We start from the raw sequence: 22,226 nt of genomic DNA, 5'->3' as shown, positions 1-22,226 counted from the left end.
GTCTAACGTCTCCTTCTGAAGGAGTTTATGGAGTCCTTCAGTGATGGACAGAAGTGTCTGAAACATCAACAGAGCATAGATGGTTGAGAACATCGATAGCTTTGCTTTGATTCCAGTGGCCATGGGAGACCCGATGACAGTCAGACATTCAAATATGGCAGGTAAGGTCTGAAGCACTGCATTGATTGATTGTAGCCGACATGCCCAACGAGTGTTGGAAAGTTGCACAAGTTCTGCTGCCAAACCTAGCTTCAACTGAGCGTGTTTGAATGCATGGTGATTCACAAGGGAGGTGGTGAAAAAAGAATATAGAGACTCCAATAAATCAAATAGCTCCACAGCCTCCGAAACAGCCCTGCAAGTGTGGCACAACACTAGATTAAGCTCATGCGCATAACAGTGTATGTAGATAGCCTCAGGATGAAGACTTCTAAATCGTGCCTGCACACCTCCTGTGGGTCCACTCATGATGGCGGCACCGTCATATGTCTGTGCCACACACTTGATATCAGCAAAGCCATTGATTTGGAGCTGCTCTTGTAGCTTGTCTGTAATAGACTGGGCATCAAAGGACATCAGCTCTGCAAGTGCCAGAAAATGCTCCTTTACCTCCCCCTCTGACACATATCTAACACAAACAGCCAGCTGCTCTGACCGACCATCTCTTGCCTCATCCGCCATGATGGAATACATTTTAGAGCGTGTGATCTCAGACACAATGACACTTGTCACTTCCTGAGCACAACACTGAATCATCTCATTCTGAGAGACTGGTGAGATGTATGTGGCATTTGATGGAAGATTATGGCTCTGCATGAATGGATCAAATTTCCTAAGAAGCTCCATGCAAGCCAAAAAGTTGCCTCTGTTTGTACTCTCAACACTTTCATCATTCCCACGAAAGGGTAGTCCCTGTGCCCCTAACATTGAGGTGACGGCAACAATTCGCTTTAAATAGTCCCTTCTCGCCGCTATCTCATTTGCCTCTGCAGACATCATCATCTGAACCACATCTCCCTGCTGGGTAGTTGCCTGGTACCCCCTCCATGCAACAACACTGTCCTTGTGGGACTGTGCCATGTCATGCTTATTGAAGACAGTCAAAGCTTTTTGTCAATGTCTGCAGCCACTGCTAACCAGAGCATCATGCTTAATGTTTTTGCCAAACACTCTACATGGAAAGCAGAACGCAGCATTCCGGCTAACTGAATACTCTAACCAATGGTACTTAGCAAACCAGCTGTGGTTAAATGCCCTTTTCTGTGCACCAAAGCTGTCCTGTGGATAGCTATTCAGCTTCATCTGTCTGGGACCTGTGTCTTTATTACCTAAATCAGAGAGAGCAGCATTTTCTTCCTCATGGCCTGCTTGTTCATCTTCTGCCTCTTTCTCAGATTCTTCTACCTCTCTCTGCAGATCTATTTGCTCCACCTCCCCTAAATCTGCACGTCCTTCCTCACTCTCGTCCACAGCCTGTCTTTCTGCCTCACCCTTCATGGAGTTCAAAAACAAAAACATGGTTAAACCCTGAAGTTTATAATTAATTTAAGTTTATATCAAATCATATCAATATAATGTATACCATATTTTCCACAGTACTATTAGTATTACAGCATAAAGGGAAGTATATGGCTGTTTAATGAAATGATGTTATAATAAATTAAGTTCATATTTTGTTGTGCACTGTATATAGGCCAATTTCCACATCACACAGTGTGTTCATGTTAAATTGGCCAGAATAAGGGCAAAACACTCTCTAAGAGGGAAAATACCTGAGTTGAGTTTGGGATGCATTGTGCATAGGTCATCACTTTGTGTTGTGTTTTTATCCCAGGTTGCTAATGCAAAGGGATTACTTGATTTTCTACCTTAAACGTGTCATTTAACAGGGGGTTCATGTTATACACGTTCTAATCAGGCATGTCATACTGATAAGCATGACACTTCAGACACTGAGACGCCCAACTCAGATGCCTTTTGAAAAAAAAAAAAGTTCGGCGGCCACAACGTTCTGACACTTTCCCAATAATACAATTAGAAGGCGACATTTGCAACGTCTCGACGAATGCGTCTATTGCGTTGCACAATGATGTGGCCAAAATACATTGTTGCTCGTAGTAGACCTTTACTGACCTCAATCGAGACAGCCTCAGCATCTGCTCCTTTGCCTCTCGCCTCTTGCTGCTGACTCCCTTTCTTAAAAAATCTTCGTATATCCATCTAGCCAAAGGATAGACAGACAGATAATCTTTTCCCATGCCAAAACTAATGCTAGTAGGCTACAACCCACACAGCTTAGTAAGTTTGTTCACCATGCTAACGTGCCAGATTTACAGTGGAAATAGAAAAGCTACAATATCGTCTTTCCTCACTACCCATTGCTCAATATAGTCTAGGTAAAGTTAAGCAAATGCAAACCACTGACATCAAATTACAATCTCACCGTGTGTGTCTGCAAATGAAAGCATAGAATTCTGACTCTCTGCAAACCCAACTCAATGGAAGCCCGCACCGCGCCTGCTGCAGAATGCCCGCGTAGTTTTTTAAGTCCTACTAGCCTACCACTCGACGTGACGCTTGACACAGAGCCAATGAGGAGGAATCATAACGATATTAATAATATTGCATTAAACAATAAATAAGCAAGCAGAAACTGTTGTTCGGATTAACTTGCGTTCTTGATGGCTCATGTTCAGTGCTTTACTGCCTTTGTTTTTTTTGGGAAAAAAAATAAATATATAAATAATTTAAAAAAGGGCAAAAAATATAGGGTGGCTTTGCCATAAGATAGGGTGGCTGGAGCTACCCTAAAATGGGTCTGGCGACGTCTATGCTTTTAGGACTTGTGTGAAAATCTGATGATGTTTTAGGTCATATTTATGCAGAAATATCGAAAATTCTAAAGGGTTCACAAGGTTTCAAGCACAACTGTGTATATATACAATGTCTGCCTGTACATTTTCTGTCTGTCTGTTTTCATTCAAGTCCTTCATCTTCAAACATTTTTCAAATAAGATTTGCTGATCTTATTGTTTCCTTGTGCAAACAGATGACATTAAAACTTTTCTCAAAAGTTATTTCTGTCTTAATCATTTTTACAATTAATTTTAACCAACTAGTATCTGTTCAAGGTCATTTATAGTGGATATACATGTATGTAGTCAATTATATTCAAGTGCCCCTAGCATAGTGAAGTTCATCACATCTCTCTCTTTCTCATATCTATAATAGTGCTCTGAACAGAAACATAAATTCTCCTACTGATAAAATAGCAGACATACTGATAAAATCAAATGTATCATATTACCCACTGCTGCACATGTCTGCGTTCTTCCTGCTTGTGTTGTGCCACACCTGAATATGACAGCAATGGTAATGATGCCTCTGTCCCAACTTTATGTGAGTGTACTGCAGGCATCAAATTATAACTTTGTTTATATTTACAAAATACAATTAAGTTGTTCAGTAAAAGTAATGAAAATCTTTTCTTTGTACTTTTGTCAGTTAAATAAAGATTAACATGAATGAACAAATCACATATATTTGTTTTTTTATTGCATTTTGGAAAATATACCAACTTTTCTGAAATGGGATTATATCTGGGGTCCAGTAAATTAGCATGTAAAAGTACTTGGCCTCCTGAAAGCATATACGCAGAGCCATGGCCTCACTTTCGTTTATAAATGCCTTGATACCTCAAGAATGGCACAGGAATAGTTTTAAGCATTAACAATAAATCTAATATAGTAATTTTTATGATTAAAGTGATTTATATAGGTAGCAGTCTGAGCGAATGATGTTGACGTCCGTAACGTCACAGCAGGAAGTCTATCGGTCTCATCTCCATTTCTGCTATACTAAAACACAGAGCTGACTGCAACTCCAGTCCTCCATTTTGAGCTAATTTATCGCCATGCCACGTATATGTGTTGCTGGCCGGTGCAGCAACATGACAGAGGGTGGATTTATGTTGCATTCATGGCCCAAGAATGTTCAAACTGCAAAGATTTGGACGCGTTTTGTGAGAAGTTCACGGGCACATTGGGCGGCTATGAAGTGGTCTCTCCTCTGCTCTGCACATTTTACTGAAGACTCGTACAAGAACTCTGACCTGTTGAGGAGCGTTGGCTATAAGTCCGTATTGAAAGAGGGTGCAGTACCAACAATTAAAGGAAAAGAAAACTACAAGAAAAGGAAAGTATTTATTTTATTTTAATTTTTTAAAGAAAAGTACGTTCGGTTGCACCAGTTCTCTCAGAGTGAGCCGAGGGTTGTTGCTAAAACCCGGGACGGAATGGGACGGGACATATCCCTCGGGCAGTGACCTCCCTGCAGTTGTTGCTAAAACCAGTGACATCCCGTTCTGTCCCGGGTTTTAGTAATTGCCTGAGCCCAGCAGTAATGGCGGAATAAACAGTATGAAGAAAAGTGAATGAGTGGAGCAGCTGTCTGATTTCTAAACTGGATATCGCTGCCATCTCTCCCTTACATGGAAGAAGTGAATGAACAGAGAACTGAACGAACAACTGAAAGTCAGACTGTTTCAAAAACAATCAGCCACAAGGTCGGCCTTCAAAAAGTGAGAACACAGACGGGTAAGCTCCGACTCTCATTTGGATAAAAAAAAAAAACAGCACACGTTTTTTACCTGCATTTAAACTAATCGTTTAAATGCAGTTAAAAAATCCTTTTTTAACTTTTTTTCTATAAATAAATTTCCAGTATCGTCTTCATTTTTATTATACTGTCGCTTTCATTTTTGTACTTTTCACTTTCGCTTTCCTTTTTCCGGTTTTTTTTTCCGTTTTTTTCTCTTTCTTTTTTCGGAAGAACGCCGAGACCGGAAGCTTTCTTTTTCTCTCCTCCTGTGTAAAGTCCACAAGCGGAGGCCATCTGATCTGCTTTAATATCAACAGATCTTCATTTAAGGTACGTGAATCTTTTCATCATGGCACACCTTCAGCCTGTTCAGTGTGCTGAGTGCAGGATGTTTAGTCATTCTTCCTCCGTCACTAGCGATAGCTCTATTAGCTTTACTTGTGATAAGTGCAGATTAGTTAGCTCTCTGACGGAGAAGATTTCAGTGCTAGACGCGCGTGTCCAGGCTTTAGAGCAGGTTAGTGAGCGTGAGAACAGTGTAGTTTCTGTTAGGGAAAGTCTGGACGCCCTAGGTGGAGTTAGCAATCCCCCAACTCCGGCATTAGAGCCCTTACAGTGGGGCGAATGGGTGACGGCTCGGCGGCATAAGCGTAGAGACAAAGCTACCGCTGAGGCTCGCCCACGGGAGCACCACTCCTCTCCGCGTCACGTGTCGAACAGGTTTGCTCTCCTTAGTGATGCACCCACTGAGAAACCTGAAAGAGCTCTGGTTATAGGGGACTCTATCATACGGCACGTGAAATTAGCTCAGCCTTTAGGGGCACCAGCAGCTTTAGTCAGGTGTATACCGGGAGCCAGGGCGCCGGACACAGCAGGTAATCTTAGGGTCCTAGGCAAGCACAGGTTCTCAAAGATAGTTATCCATGCAGGAGCTAATGATATACGCCTTCGTCAGTCTGAGGTTACTAAGAGTAACTTTGTAGAGGTGTTTAAATTAGCGAAGGCGATGTCCGATGCTGTAGTATGCTCTGGCCCCATCCCAATGCGGCGTGGCGATGTAGCTTACAGCAGGTTATGGTCGCTGAACTGCTGGCTGTTCAGGTGGTGCTCTGAAAACAGTGTGGGCTTTATAGATAATTGGGCTAATTTTGAGGGCACTGCTGGCCTGTTAGGGCGGGACGGTATCCATCCCACTCGGGAAGGTGCTGCTCTCATTTCCTGCAGCATAGGTCATAGTCTCAGAACAGGCCTAGTTAATTTCTGACAATCCAGAGCCAAGGCCAGGGAGCAGACGAACAGGCTAAACCGACTGTCTGCTAGCTGCACAGAGTCGTCACTCAGGGCCCACTACATCGAGACTGTGTCTGTTCCCCGAGCTCAACAAAAAGGTAGAAATTTTCAGAGAGTTTGTTCCAGTAACCTAATCAATATAAAATTAGATCAGACTGACTGTACAGCTGCTGCCAGCACCTTTGATCTAAAGGTGGGGCTATTAGATCTCTTACATCTAAAGCGCTAATGGTTAATGAACTCATTACTGATCAGGAGTTTAATGTACTGTGTTTAACAGAAACATGGATTAAGCCAAATGAATATATAGCATTAAATGAAGCGAGTCCTCCTGGATACAGTTATATACACCAGCCTCGTCTAACTGGCAGAGGAGGCGGCGTCGCGGTTATTTATAACGATTATCTAGGTGTAACACACAAACCTGGTTATAAATTTAATACATTTGAAGTTCTTCATACAAATATAATGTATGTAGCCTCGAAAAATAAGTCTACCCAGTTAATTCCATTGCTTATTATTTACAGGCCCCCGGGGCCATATTCTGAGTTTCTTTCTGAATTTGCAGATTTTATCTCAGATTTGGTTATTTCCTTAGACAAAGCTTTAGTTGTCGGAGATTTTAATATTCACTTTGATAACCCAGAAGACCCTTTAAAAACAGCGTTTGTGTCCATCTTAGATTCAGTCGGGATTAAGCAGAATGTCATAGGACCGACCCATAATGGTGGTCACACCCTTGATCTAATACTAACATTCAGATTAAACGTAGACAATATAGTCATACTTCCACAGTCTGAAGTTATCTCAGATCATTGTCTCATCTCATTCAAAATATGTCTGAGTAATAATATATGCACCTCACCACGCTACTGTATTAAACGTACTTTCACGTCAACTACTGCACAGAGCTTTATAAATGATCTCCCAGAGCTGTCAACTTTGATTGGGTCACTGTCGGCCCCTGCGGGACTCGATCAGGCAACTGAATGCTTGGAGTCAACATTCCGCCATACTTTAGATAATGTAGCTCCTCTAAAAAGGAAAATGGTCAGAGACAAAAAATTAGCACCCTGGTATAATGATGACACTCGCACATTAAAACGGACCACTCGAAAATTAGAACGTAAATGGCGTCAAACAAAATTGGTAGTGTTCAAATTGGCGTGGAAGGAGAGCTTCCTGAAGTATAAAAAAGCTCTTAGTGCTGCGAGATCAACATATCCTCCCTAATAGAAGATAACAAAAATAATCCTAGATTCCTATTTAATACTGTAGCAAAATTAACCAGGAATAAGTCCACTATCAACACATGCACACCTGCAGTATGTAGTAGCAACGACTTCATGAATTTTTTTAATGACAAAATTGAGAATATCCGACAAAAAAATTCAAACTACTAATTTAAGGTTAGACAATGAAAGTGACCTTGTAGTTAACAATATAACTGTATCAGATCATCAGTTAGAATGTTTTACTCCCCTAAAAGAAACTGAATTACTCTCATTAATCTCTACATCAAAAGCCTCAACTTGCGTACTAGATCCCTTACCAACACATCTATTCAAACAGATAATGCCTGGAGTAATTGAACCGCTTCTAAAAATAATAAATTCTTCTCTTATGATTGGCTATGTACCCAAATCCTTTAAACTAGCAGTTATCAAACCCCTGATTAAAAAACCTGACCTTGATCCCTGTCAGCTGTCCAATTATCGGCCAATATCAAACCTCCCCTTTATCTCCAAGATCCTTGAAAAAGCTGTGGCACAGCAGTTATGCTCATATTTACATAGGAATAACATCCATGAAATGTATCAGTCAGGATTTAGACCTCATCATAGCACAGAGACAGCACTGGTTAAAGTAGTAAACGACCTACTGTTGGCGTCTGATCAGGGCTGTGTCTCGCTACTTGTGTTGCTTGACCTTAGTGCAGCATTTGATACCATTGATCATTCCATTCTTCTGGATAGACTAGAAAATGTTGTGGGAGTTAAGGGAATGGCCCTCTCCTGGCTCAGGTCTTATCTAACTGATCGTTATCAGTATGTCGATATAAATGGTGATATTTCTAGACGTACCGAGGTAAAGTTTGGTGTTCCACAAGGTTCTGTCTTGGGTCCACTGCTTTTTTCTCTATATATGTTACCTCTGGGCGATATTATTCGTAAACACTGTATTAGTTTCCACTGTTATGCTGATGACACACAGTTGTATGTCTCTGCAAAACCTGATGAGAGACACCAGCTTAATAAAATTGAGGAATGTGTTAAGGACATTAGACACTGGATGCTTATAAATTTCCTTCTGCTTAACTCTGACAAGACTGAAGTACTTGTGCTAGGACCACATACAGCTAGAAGTAAGTTTTCTGATTACACAGTAACTCTGGATGGCCTTTCTGTTTCTTCACGTGCAGCAGTAAAAGACCTCGGAGTGATTATTGACCCCAGTCTTTCATTCGAAACTCACATTGATAACATCACCCGGATAGCTTTCTTTCATCTCAGAAATATTGCAAAGATAAGAAATTTAATGTCATTGCATGATGCAGAAAAACTAGTCCATGCTTTCGTTACCTCCAGGTTGGATTATTGTAATGCCTTACTGTCTGGATGTTCCAATAAGTGCATAAACAAGCTCCAGTTAGTTCAAAATGCCGCAGCAAGAGTCCTTACTAGAACTAGAAAATATGACCACATCACGCCTGTCTTATCCACACTGCATTGGCTCCCAATCAAATTTCGTATTGATTATAAAATACTACTATTGACCTTTAAAGCACTAAATGGTCTCGCACCACAGTACCTGAGTGAACTTCTGCTCCTCTATGACCCGCCACGCCTACTTAGATCAAAAGGTGCAGGCTATCTGCTGGTACCTCGTATAGTGAAGGCTACATCAGGGGGCAGAGCCTTTTCTTACAAAGCCCCACTGTTATGGAACAGCCTTCCAAGTAATGTTCGGGAATCAGACACAGTCTCAGCATTTAAGTCTAGGCTGAAAACATATCTGTTTAGTCAAGCCTTTTGTTAATGGTGTTTATGAGGTAAAGGAGTAGATCTGGAGGGTCCTCAGACATAGAGTGTTTTGGTAAACTGGGATGTATGGATGCTGTCAGTCCCCACTCGCTTGCTCACTCGAGTTTGTTGACGGTGCAGTGGCTGGCTGCTTTATGTCCCGGGGCTCCCTCATGCCTGTGTTACCTTCTGGCTCTCTCCTTTTAGTTATGCTGTCATAGTTAGTTGCCGGAGTCCCTGCTTGTACTCGGTGCAATATGTATACTGTTCCTACTTATTCAGGTGACATTGGGCATACCTAACCACCTGTGTTTTCTTTCTCTCCCCCCCCCCACCCCAAAATCTGTCCCTCTGAGTTACATGGAGTCAACAGGAAATCTTTTGGTGGAGACGGTGGGGACCTCGACTGGCTATCGTAGCCTGCAGGGAATCGGCCGTCAGACATTCTGTCGCATGTCCCAGACCCGGTGAAATGTAACTGAATTGTCTTGGCCAGGCCTAAGGGTCCCATCTGCATCTCATCATTGCTGAGGAGTGTGCTCCCATCACCCAATCAAGCATCCAGCCAGAGCAGGTCATGATATATTTTTTACCATATTAACATGCCATTGTGCGTCATGCCTGATGTAAAGACTCTCGTCTCTGTGAGCCTACCACACAGATTTAATACTTGTCATTTTTAGGGCATACCTAACAACGTGTTTTCTTTCTCTCTCCCCCCCCCCATCTGTCCCTCTGAGTTACATGTTGATCCTGGGATTGAGATGCTGGCCTCTTCTGCCCCTCGGACCTGCTTGATCCATCCTGGTGCCCTGTGTCTGGTCGGAGTTTTATCGCCCCACTCCTGTGAAGGACGGCCCCATGAGGACAGTTGAGGGTTATACCTGTTAAAACTGTTAATATTATAGTCAGGCTGTCTGTTGTTGCCCAAATGAGGATGGGTTCCCTTTTGAGTCTGGTTCCTCTCGAGGTTTCTTCCTCATGTCGTCTGAGGGAGTTTTTCCTTGCCACCGTCGCCACAGGCTTGCTCATTGGGGATAGATTAGGGATAAAATTAGCTCATGTTTTAAGTCGTTCAAATTCTGTAAAGCTGCTTTGCGAAAATGTTTATTGTTAAAAGCGCTGTACAAATAAACTTGATTTGATAATCCATGCAACTTGTAGTGTGTGTTTAAGTTACCAGGAAAAGATTATTTAATTTGCTTCAGAATGTGATTCTCTCAGTTCATCTGATTATTTAATGAGCCTTTTAGATTTTATCAGTGAAAATGCATGCATGTACGTTGCATAAGTTATAACACCCATCCTGTTTTAATGAGAGTCAACCCACAATCAGTGAAGTCAAATCAGTCCTAGTTGAGCAGGTTGGTAATGGTATTTCTTACTTTCACCATAAATTTTTATTTATATGACTTTGGTCTATAGCTGTAAAAGGCCTTGGCCTTAAAACCGGTTACCGCTGTGACGTCATGCACTCAGGGCTGGCTGGCTCAGCGGGGCAGCGCCAATCACAACTTTGCGGTCGATTTTAACTCTCAAAAATATTTTTTTTATTCCCATTTATGCAGCATACAAGAGTCAAGGATGGAGATACTATCCACTCAGAAATTTATTTAAAAATACAGGGTCTGCGTATCTCCTTTAAGTTTCTATACAATTGCATCTTTTTTTCTGTCCAACGAATACAATAAGCTCATTCTGGATAGTTTTACGAAAGTAATGATCTTTGACCTCCTTTTTTCTAATCCTTCTCTGGCATTCACTCATTACAGGATCAAACTGTAGCATCAACTCTATCTGATTTGGCCATGAAAGTTACCAAAATGGGGATCAAAAAGTTTCTCTGAATAACCTCTTATGTTGAATTTTGGATGCCGCTAAATGAAAAACCATAACATTTCTTCTTCATATACCTTTCCATGAGTATCTGATTCCTGACTAGCATTATTGAGGGTGATGCCGGTTTTGCTTCTCTGTGGCAGCTCTGAATATTTGCTCTGCTTTTTTCATTTTCAGTTAAATGGCTGACCCCTGAGTGAAATCCACCACTACTAAGAGCCAATTTCAATCCTCTTTCAAAGAATGTGCAACAGAAGCAGGACACAGACTCACTGTTCAGTGAATAGACAAGTCAGTTCATATGTATTTTCTCTCCAATTTTCATTTTCATGTGGTAATTGTCAACAGTGCACTGACAAGCAGTTTCATTTTCATGAAAATCAAAATGTTTTATTTGAACTGGCCCACGTTTGACAAATTCATATTGCTTTTGGTCAGACAACATTGCTGGCCATCAGAAAGAATGGCAAAATTGTGGTCAGTGTTGCTGACCACATCATCTAGCATTGCTAAGTCTAGAAACTCTAAAGTCTCCGGGGAACAAATTTGAGTAGCAACTAAAGCCGCAGGTGCAGGTTCTTCATCTGATGATATTGCTGTACTCAGAACCTCCTCTCCTTTAAACTTTTCAATCGGGGTGCTGTTAAAAATAAAGTGAGCTTTGGCAAGGTTGTTTTTTTTTTTTGCATTAGACGACTTCTAATATTTTCTTTCTTTTCTGGGTGCTGTTGGGATATGAACACTTCATGATTGCTTTTTAGCTAGTTGACATGTTATATTATATTATATTAATGACATTGAAGAGAGGCTCTTATCCAGAGTGATGTACAACTTACCCAGAGCGGCCTGGGGAGCAGTGGGGGGGTTAGGTGCCTTGCTCAAGGGCACTTCTGCCATTTCTGCTGGTCCAGGGAATCAAACCTGTGAGCTTTTAGTTCCAAAGCTGCTCCTTAAATCTTTAGGCCATGGCTTCCCCTAGATGAAAAACAGTGTTCCTTCAGTATCAAAAGTAAAATAAAACATGTCTACACTTTTTTTTTCAGCCAAATGCTCCAGGGCCCCACACCTTTGTTTTTATCTGATCTTCAGGGCTCAATGCATTTGTTTTGTGTGGTGGTAAGGAATGCCAATGTAAATAAGAATGTTACTGTAATGGTTTGACTGGAGAACTTCCTGAAAAAGAAAAAAAAAACAAAAACAATGCAAGACAAGACAGGAATGCAGAAGAACCAGAATCTCAACTAAGTTGTAGTTGTACAATAGAAATATGTAATTCTCTTTGTGTTATAAATAATAATTGTGTTTTAAAACTTAAAGTCTTCAAGAGATGAACCGTTGCATGGATCTCTTGAGTTACATTTCAGTGGAATACCACCGACTAATTTTGACAACTTTATCAGTATGTACATTTTAATGGTGATTCTGGAATTTTAAAAATGTTGTTAACCTCAGAACTTCCTCCAGCTCAGCTTTTTACAGAAAATACTCTGGATTTTTGCCAATATAAAAGAGATATAAATGTTGCTGGTGTCTCATTTTGCAGGCAACTAACGGGACTTCTGTACACTAGAATTTGCACAGGTGAGTGTCATATTAATGCAAGTAATTACTTCTAACAGAAAAATATAATGAATAATTAATTAACTGAATTAAAATAAAAGAAATCCAGTCATTTTAAACAAGTAAATTCCAAATTCTTAAGAATCCTCAAATATGATTGAGAACAGAAAAGTATTTGCATTTATTCATTATCTCATCTCATTATCTCATTATCTCTAGCCGCTTTATCCTTCTACAGGGTCGCAGGCAAGCTGGAGCCTATCCCAGCTGACTACGGGCGAAAGGCGGGGTACACCCTGGACAAGTCGCCAGGTCATCACAGGGCTGACACATAGACACAGACGACCATTCACACTCACATTCACACCTACGCTCAATTTAGAGTCACCAGTTAACCTAACCTGCATGTCTTTGGACTGTGGGGGAAACCGGAGCACCCGGAGGAAACCCACGCGGACACGGGGAGAACATGCAAACTCCACACAGAAAGGCCCTCGCCGGCCCCGGGGCTCGAACCCAGGACCTTCTTGCTGTGAGGCGACAGCGCTAACCACTACACCACCGTGCCGCCGCTAGTCTAATATATGTCTTTATTATTATTATTATTATTATTATTACAGAATCAAGTCATGCTGCTGTTGCTGATGGTAGCGATGTCCTCGCTGGCCCACTCGGCTCATGTCCTTAGCATGTCCCAGCCGCTGGACTGTGAGGATGTGTACAAAATAAAGATCAACTCAAATCACAGTGCCCCTGTTCCCAGTGGAGTGTACACCATTTACCCTGCAGGGCCTAATAAACCCGTGAAGGTGTAGTGTGATATGGGCTGTGCAGAAAGTGATGGCCATGATGATGAGAAATGGACTGAGTGAGAACATGAACCTCTTTAAGGCTGTTTGAGAATCTAATGTAACTGTAATGGTAAATAAATGTGAGGTAACAGTTTGTACAATTCAGGTTTTCTGAAATGTAATTGTGGCAGCGGGGGCATGGTCAAGCATCGGTTTGTGACCAGAGGGCGGAGTCAGGGAAGGTAAGTGGCAGAATCACTGCACCTGATGTCAGTTAACATGTGTTTTGTGTGTCTTCCCTAGTGACCGCGCCCTATATAAGGAGAGAGAGGGCAGAGGAAGGGAGCTCTCTCCCCAACCAGATGCCTTGTGTGTGTGCGTGCGTGTGTGACTGGGAGAGTGGCAAATAAGTACACTGAAAAGTGGAAAATAAAAGAGTTTTGGTGAACTCACTTCTGGCATGCCGTCCTTCTGTGCTCCACCCACCCGTCACAATTGCTACAGTGGTGCCGAAACCCGGGATCGGAGCACAGAGAAGAACAGCCCCATGAAGTCCTCCCCCTTCGTGGACCTGGTCCACGCCCTCGCCACGGCCCAGCAGAACCAGCACCAGGCGCTAATCACCCTCCGGAAGGAGCAGGAGGAAAGGTTCGAGGCCCTGGTGCTGGCGTAGCAGGAAGATTGTCAGGAATTCCGGCACCTCCTTGCATCAGCGGGGTCCACCACCTCCACCACCGCGGGCCCTCCCCACCTCACCCGAACAAAGGTGGGCCCGCACGACAACCCCGAGGCCTTCTTCACGCTCTTTGAGCAGGCAGCAGAGGCCTCGGGCTGGCCTGTGGAACAGCGCGCGGCACACCTCCTCCCCCTGCTAACAGGCAAGGCACAGCTGGCCGCGCTACAGCTCCCTGCTGACAGCCGGCTGGTCTATGCGGACCTCTGCTGGCTGTCCTCCAGCGTGTTGGGCGCACCCCCGAACAACATCGACAGTGCTTCCGCGCTTTGCACCTGGAGGAAGTCGGCCGGCCGTTCACGTTTGGCCAGCAACTCCGGGATGCCTGCTGGCAGTGGCTGAGGGCTGACAACCGCGACGCCGAGGGAATCGTCGATCTGGTGGTACTGGAACAGTTCATTGCACGACTACCCGAAGGGACCGCAGAGTGGGTCCAGTGCCATCACCCGGCATCGCTGGATCAGGCCATCGAGCTGGCAGAAGACCATTTGGCGGCTGTTACAACGGCAGGACAGCAGATCTCCTCTTCTCCCCTCTCCTCTCTCTCTCTCTCTCTCTCCCCCTCCCCTTCTGTGTCTCATCCTTGCCCCATTCCCCCACTGTGGAGGTGGGGGCCGGCTCCACCCCAGCCGGCCCACCGCACCCGCGGTCCCATCCTGTTTCCTGCTTCCGTGTCTGTCTCTTCCCCCCCTCAGGTGAGTGAGCCCCAGAGTACCAGTGCAGAGAGAAAGCCCAGGCCGGTTTGCTGGCGCTGCGGGGAGCCAGGGCACCTCCAGCAGCAGTGCTCAGCAATGGAGGTGGGCACAGTGGCCTGGATTCCCAATGCGCCAGGAGCTGCCCTCGATCGGGCCAGAGCGTATTGCATACCGGTGAGTGTCCATGGGGATACATATCAGGCGTTGGTGGACTCTGGCTGTAATCAGACCTCTATCCACCAAAAACTGGTGCAAGACGAGGCATTGGGGGAAGCACAATTGGTGAAGGTGTGGTGTGTGCACGGGGATGTTCACAACTACCCTTTAGTGTCGGTCCACATTCTTTTTCGAGGGGAAAAATTTAGTGTAAAGGCGGCGGTTAATCCTTGCCTTACCCACTCGATAATTTCGGGGACTGATTGGCCATAATTTCGGGAGTTAATGAGGCATTTAGTGAAGAGTGGGTCCTGCCGTAGTTCAGCAGGGGGAGGTCCCAGAGTTTCATTGGAGGGAGCAGCTGTCACAGAGCTGTCTGCGTCATCTCCACGTCAGAGAGAGGAGACGCAGGCTCCTCCTCCCTCTCTCAGGGAATCCCTTGCGGATTTCCTGTTAGAGCAGTCATGAGACGAGACTCTGCGGCATGCGTTTGACCAAGTGAGAGTAATCGATGGTCAAACGCTCCAGCCAAGCACCACCCCGTCCTTCCCCTATTTCTCCATTATGAGAGATAGATTATACCGAGTGATGTAGGACACTCAGACTAAAGAGCCTATTACACAGCTTTTGATTCCAAAGAGCTGCCGGGAATTGGTATTCCAGGCAGCTCACTTTAATCCCATGGCTGGACACTTGGGGCAGGATAAAACACTAGCCCGAATAATGGCCTGATTCTATTGGCCAGGGATTCGCGGCGATGTCCGTAGGTGGTGTACGGCTTGCCGCGAATGCCAGTTAGTAAATCCAGTGGCCATTCCAAAAGCGCCTTTGCGCCCTCTACCATTAATCGAGACCCCGTTCAAAAGAATTGGGATGGATCTCCTCGGGCCATTCGATCGGTCAACATGAGGGTATCGCTTTATTTTAGTTCTGGTGGACTATGCAACACGATACCCGGAAGCAGTGCTTCTTCACAATATCTCAGCATGCAGTATTGCAGAGGCGCTCTTCCGTGTCATCTCCCAAGTCGGAATCCCCAAAGAGATTCTGACTGATCAAGGCACCTCGTTTATGTCATGCACACTGAGCAAACTGTATGGGTTATTGGGAATTAAACTGATCCGCACCAGCGTTTATCACCCACAAACGGACGGTTTAGTCGAACGGTTCAATCGCACACTCAAGAATATAATTAAAAAATTTGTTCGCGAGGACGCACACAAATGGGATAAATTGCTCAAACCCCTGTTATTTGCAGTGCGAGAGGTCCCACAAGCCTCCACGGGGTTCTCCCCGTTCGAATTATTATATGGGCATAAGCCGCACGGCATTCTAGATGTACTGCAAGAAAACTGGGAGGAGGGACCTTCCCCCAGCAAAAATGAAATTCAATAAGTTATTGACCTGCACGCAAAACTCAACACACTGACACACTTAAGCCAAGAGAATTTGCACCAGGCCCAAGAACAGCAAACCTGCCTGTACGACAGGGGTACGCGCCTTAGGGAGTTCGCACCGGGATATAAAGTACTCGTACTGTTGCCCACATCGAGCTCCAAATTGATGGCCAAGTGGCAAGGACCCTTTGAGGTCACATGTTGAGTCAGGGATGTCGACTATGAGGTGAGGCGAACGGACAGGGGTGGGGCGCTACAGATTTACAACCTCAATCTGCTCAACCTCTGGAACGAGGAGGTCCCCATGGCATTGGTGTCAGTAGTTCCAGAGAAGGCGGAGCTGGGGCCGGAGGTTCAAAAGGGAACATTGACATCGCGTACCTCTCCGGTCCCCTGTGGAGACCACCTCTCCCCAACCCAACTCACGGAGGTTGCCCAGTTGCAGACCGAATTTTCAGACGTGTTCTTGCCCCTGCCGGGCCACAGCGACCTCATAGAACACCACATCGAGACACCCCTGGGGGTGGTAGTGCGCAGCCACCCTTACAGGCTACCCGAACACAAGAAAAAAGTGATTCGGGAAGAACTTGAGGCCATGCTCGAAATGGGCATCGTCGAGGAGTCCCACAGTGACTGGAGCAGCCCAGTGGTCTTGGTTCCCAAGGCCAATTCGACAGGTCGGTCCAGTTCTGTGTGGACTATAGAAAAGTCAATGTGGTGTCTAAATTCGATGCATACCCAATGCCTCGTATTGATGAGTTGCTGGATCACTTTTACTTGACAGTGGATTTAACAAAGGGTTATTGGCAGATCCCCTTGACTCCACTATCCCGAGAAAAAATGGCCTTTCCCACACTGTTTGGCTTACACCAGTTTGTTACACTTCCTTTTGGGCTGCTTGGGGCGCCCGCTATGTTCGAGCGGCTTATGGACAGGGTCCTCCGCCCCCACGCCACCTAGGTGGTCACGTACTTAGATGATATCATAATCTATAGTAATGACTGGCTGTGGCATTTAGAACACCTAAGGGCCATCTTTAGGTCACTGAGGAGAGCGGGTCTCACGGCCAACCTGAAGAAGTGTGCTATTGGGTGGGTGGAAGTGTGGTATCTGGGCTTCCACTTGGGCAATGGGCAGGTGCATCCCCAAATTAACAAGACAGCAGCGATTGCGGCCTGCCCGAGGCCCAAGACCAAAAAGGGAGTGAGACAGTTTCTGGGGCTGGCTGGGTACTATCGGAGGTTTATACCTAATTATTCAGACATCACCAGCCTGCTAACTGATCTCACTAAAAAGGGGGCACCAGATCTGGTCCAGTGGACGAAGCAATGCCAGCGGGCTTTTTCTGAGGTGAAGGCTGCACTGTGTGGGGGGCCACTGTTACAGTCCCCTGACTTTTCTCTCCCCTTTATGTTGCAGATGGACGCGTCGGACAGAGGGCTGGGGGCTGTTTTGTCCCAGGAGGTGGAGGGGGAGGATCGTCCAGTGCTGTATATCAGCAGGAAGCTGTCGGTGCATGAGAGACACTACGGCACCATCGAGAAAGAGTGCCTAGCCATCAATTGGGTGGTCCTCGCCCTCCACTACTACCTGCTGGGATGCCCTTTCACCCTCTGTTCGGACCACGCACCCCTCCAGTGGCTCCACCGCATGATTTGAAATTATTTTAAAAATGAATTTCAGGTCTGGAGAACATCTTCCTGATGACCAACACTGACAAGTAGGGGAGAGTGGGGTAAGATGAGCCACTTTTTACATTTTTCATCATAACTACATGTTAAAGCCATTTTTGCTTCCAGTCTACACACCATACCAAATTTCAAAGTGTACTGTTACTATCTGAGCAAAACATAATTGATAAGCTCTTATGGTTAGAGTGATATTACCTCTTGAAAAAAAAATGTCAAGTGGCTCAACTTACCCCATGCACGGGGTAAGATGAGCCACTGTGTGGGGTAAATTGAGCCAACACAAAACATGTTAGGTTAACAAAGTAAACAACTTTTATTATTAGAAATGCAATCAATGAATCAAGTCAAGTCAATCAAGTGGGGGATAGGGCCGTTGCATAGAGAAGGGGAGATGAAGAGAGAGGTGATAGAACGAGATGGGATAGGGAGGGATAGATAGATGGATAGAGAGAGAGATATGCGTAGATAGATAGAAAGAGGGATGGTTAGAGAGGGAATGAGAGATATACTATATTATAGAAATTACTAAAACAGTAGAACAGTGCCAAAAGAATCTTATTTCTTTCAGTAGGTTAAAACATTGCTAAAACATGCAGCAATCATTCCATCAATCATTCAATCATTTCATCATTATTCAATGTTCCAAGCGTTCAAATGGCAAGGGAACACCATTTGCCTCTCCCTCCGTGCTGTCCCCCCAACAGTAAAGGGGCGGGGCAATTTTTTCACAATATCCTGTCTTGACAGGACAGCCTCATCTTTCTCTTTGAAGACAAAGGTTGGCTTTCTTGCAGAGCCATGGCATGACCGGCTTCTTTTGAGAAATCTTGCCTCTATTTCGAAGACATCCAATTTGATTATCTGGCCAATGAAGAAATGCACTTTCTTCTTCCCCGTGTATTTTGCCACAACATAATCCCCCACATCTAACAACTGGTCTATCTCATCTGATGTCATATATATATATATATATATATATATATATATATATATATATATATATGTTGTTGTCATATATGACCAGTAAATGTGAAAACTTAAGTGTCATCCATATTGGGTAAGCTCAGCCACCAATGGGGTAAGTTGAGACAGTGGCTCAACTTGCCCCACATCTAATGGCTCATCTTACCCCATGGCCACCATTTTGTAGAAAAATGCTAATAAAGGGGATTAGGCTAATCAAAATTATTTTTATTAGCATTCATATCATAGCTTAGAAAGCCACTAACTTAACCCTAATGTGTCTAAATATTATTCTACTTTTGTCTTCTCTAAATCATCTTCACTGTGGACAAACATGGAATTGACTTAGAAAGCACAAAAACACATTTTTATAAATATGTCCCTCACCTAGTTTGACATGTGGTGCTCCTCTCCACAAGTGTAAGTAAATGGTCCTGGCCCCCTTTGAATGTGGTCACATGGTCACATTTGTTTACTGTTTCTTAGAAACAAGGGGTGGCTCATCTTACCCCCTGGCTCATCTTACCCCGCTCTCCCCTATCCATTTTAATGGTGATGCTGGAATTTTAAAAATATTGTCAACCTCAGACTTCCTCCAGCTCAGCCTCTGACAGAAAACACTTTGGATTTTTGCCATGATGGTAACAGAGCAATGTAAAAGTTGCTGGTGTCTCAGTTTGCAGGCAATTAACCTGGACTTCTGTACACTAGAACTTGTACAGGTTAGTGTCATACTAATGCAAGTAATTACTTCTAACAGAAAAATATAATGAATAATTAATTAACTGAATTAAAATAAAAGAAATCCAGTCATTTTAAACAAGTAAATTTCATATTCTTCAGAATGCTCAAATATGATTGAGAACAAAAAAGTATTTGCATTTATTCATTATCCTTATTTTATTTTTAGCTTTTGTTTTGAAGAAAGAATCTTCACAGCTATGGTGAGCTTATGTCATTTCTTGCCTTTTTTCTAATCTGTTAATTAAAAAAAAGTTATTTATCCCTATGAAGATTGATAAGTTTATGTTTGTGGGATTTTTTAATGAGTCTAATATATGTCTTTATTATTATTATTATTACAGAATCAAGTCATACTGCTGTTACTGATGGTAGCGATGTCCTCGCTGGCCCACTCAGCTCATATCCTTAACATGTCCCAGCCGCTGGACTGTGAGGATGTGTACAAAATAAAGATCAACTCAAATCACAGTGCCCCTGTTCCCAGTGGAGTGTACACCATTTACCCTGCAGGGCCTAATAAACCCGTGAAGGTGTACTGTGATATGGGCTGTGCAGAAAGTGATGGCCATGATGATGAGAAATGGACTGTGAGTGAGAACATGAACCTCTTTAAGGCTGTTTGAGAATCTAATGTAACTGTAATGGTAAATAAATGTAAGGTAACAGTTTGTACAATTCAGGTTTTCTGAAATGTACTCATTTTACCAATGCTTTGTTTTCACGTGTACATCATGTTGTATAATCCACCAACCAGGTGATTCAGAGGAGAATCGACGGCAATGTGAGTTTCTACCGACCATGGGAGCAGTATAAGGAAGGATTTGGTAATGCCGCGGGTGAATACTGGTTAGGTGAGAGAACACTGTGGCATTTTCTAATCATTGGAACAAATTATCCTCATCAAAGCAACCTTGATCACCTGGGTGTAGATAATGGCTCTGATTTTTCTTGAATAGAGACATCAGAGATCAGTTTTTCAACTCTAACCCTAGATGAGGGACCCCTTTAGCTATAATATATAGATTTAGGCACTGCCTAAAAGCAGAGCTCCCATCTGTTTCTGGGTTGTAGAATTTTCTTATATCATAGCCAGTCTCTTTTGTTTTATTTCTTTACTGGCTAGCACTGGCCACTAGGCGGTGTGTATGACTGGCAATTACTAACACTGACCACTAGGCAGTGTGTATGAGTGGTGGTACACACCACAAAAAATCGACTCGATGGGTTTACCATTTTTTCTTAGGTATAGTGCTTCACTATGAATAAACTAACTAACTAACTAACACAGAAAGGTTTTTCCAATGATGTCTGACAGACTGAGCAGAGCATTGCTCCTCACTGCAGAAACTGTGAAATGTGAAATTTTCCAACATCACCTGTGTCTATATGAATTATTTATCTCTTTATCTTCCCAACTCATGATTTGAAATTATTTTAAAAATGAATTTCAGGTCTGGAGAACATCTTCCTCATGACCAACACTGACAAGTACATGCTGAGAGTGGACATGGAGGATTTTGAGAAAGGCAGTGCCTACGCCCAGTACACTTTGTTCTACATCGACTCAGAGTCCAGCTACTACAGGCTGAACATCGGTGGCTACGTCAATGGAGGAGCAGGTGAGCAAATCAGTAAACACCACTTCTGTCACTGAATTTACACACACCAGTATTCAAATTTCAGACATGACCACTGATTTCAACGTGAAATTTTTATGGATACAATTATGAATGAAGATAAAGTTTCTCTGTAACATAACAGAAGAGCACTTAGTCAAATCATCCTTCACACTCTGAGCACATTTCCTTTACAGCAGAGTGCATCGAATTAATGCAAAAACACTGACATAATTTTGTGAATTCAGCAAATCTAAATAGTGAATTTAAAGTGCGATAAATGCACCTATACCTTGGACAAACATTATCATTTAATGACCCCCATTTAGTATCTCAGGTCAAATTGTGTTCTTGAAATGAGTATATAAAACATAATGTCAGAGGGGTGAACTACATGCAGAAGATTTAATAATCTGAATGTGGAGCTCAGCAAATCCACTTAAGCAGCAGTGGGTTGGTGACAGTCACCTGACAGGTGTGATTTGTCAGCATAGGACAATCCAAACACTTTTCTTTCCACTATCTTTGACATATTACAGAAGATTTGAGTTGTTTGTCCTTCACACTGTCCTCTGCTTTGTCTTTTCCAGGTGATTCCTTGTCCTATGTGAATGGGAGGTATTTTTCAACCTTTGACAAATCCTACTCAGGAAGCTGTCCGGAGACGTACAATGGTGGTTTCTGGTACAACTACTACTACTACTACTACTACAGATATTATTATTGTCACAGAGCCAACCCCAACAGCCTGTACAAGTATGGACGTGTGAGCTCATCTTACACGGGGATCATATGGAACTCCTGGAAAAGTTACTACTACTCTCTGAAGACCATCACAATGAAGATCAGGCAGATTGGTCTGGAAGATCTTGAACATCTTTAACTTTCCAGGCCTGGAAAGACAGAAGATAAAATAGTTTCCTTATTTCCACTTTGATGCTGTACAATGGCTTTTGTCTGTGAAAAATGCCACTTAAATAAATATGTCCTTCCTTCCTTCCATACTTAGAATATACAGGAATAAGTGTGATATCTCTGCTGCTGAAACAGATGTTCAGTAAAATGGCAAGAATACTTATCAATTTCCAGTAATCTTCAGTCTTTTGGTTTATTCTGTGGTATATCCGTC

The 22,226-nt window shown here is 43.4% G+C and overlaps 1 protein-coding gene across 1 annotated transcript; it reads left to right on the top strand.

The window, feature by feature from the left end:
• The first annotated feature begins 19,795 nt into the window (after positions 1-19,795).
• On the top strand, positions 19,796-21,999 carry LOC132866842 (microfibril-associated glycoprotein 4-like). Its single transcript, XM_060899616.1, has 4 exons — positions 19,796-20,068; positions 20,236-20,332; positions 20,933-21,100; positions 21,688-21,999. The coding sequence occupies exons 1-4, from the start codon at positions 19,796-19,798 to the stop codon at positions 21,978-21,980; spliced, it is 831 nt and encodes a 276-aa protein (XP_060755599.1). The 3' UTR covers positions 21,981-21,999.
• The last annotated feature ends 227 nt before the right edge of the window (positions 22,000-22,226 follow it).

This window comes from Neoarius graeffei, chromosome 18 (assembly GCF_027579695.1).
Source record: "Neoarius graeffei isolate fNeoGra1 chromosome 18, fNeoGra1.pri, whole genome shotgun sequence".
Lineage (NCBI taxonomy): Eukaryota > Metazoa > Chordata > Actinopteri > Siluriformes > Ariidae > Neoarius > Neoarius graeffei.
The sequence above is the reverse complement of the archived record's forward strand: the minus strand, read 5'-3'. Positions and strand labels throughout refer to the sequence as shown.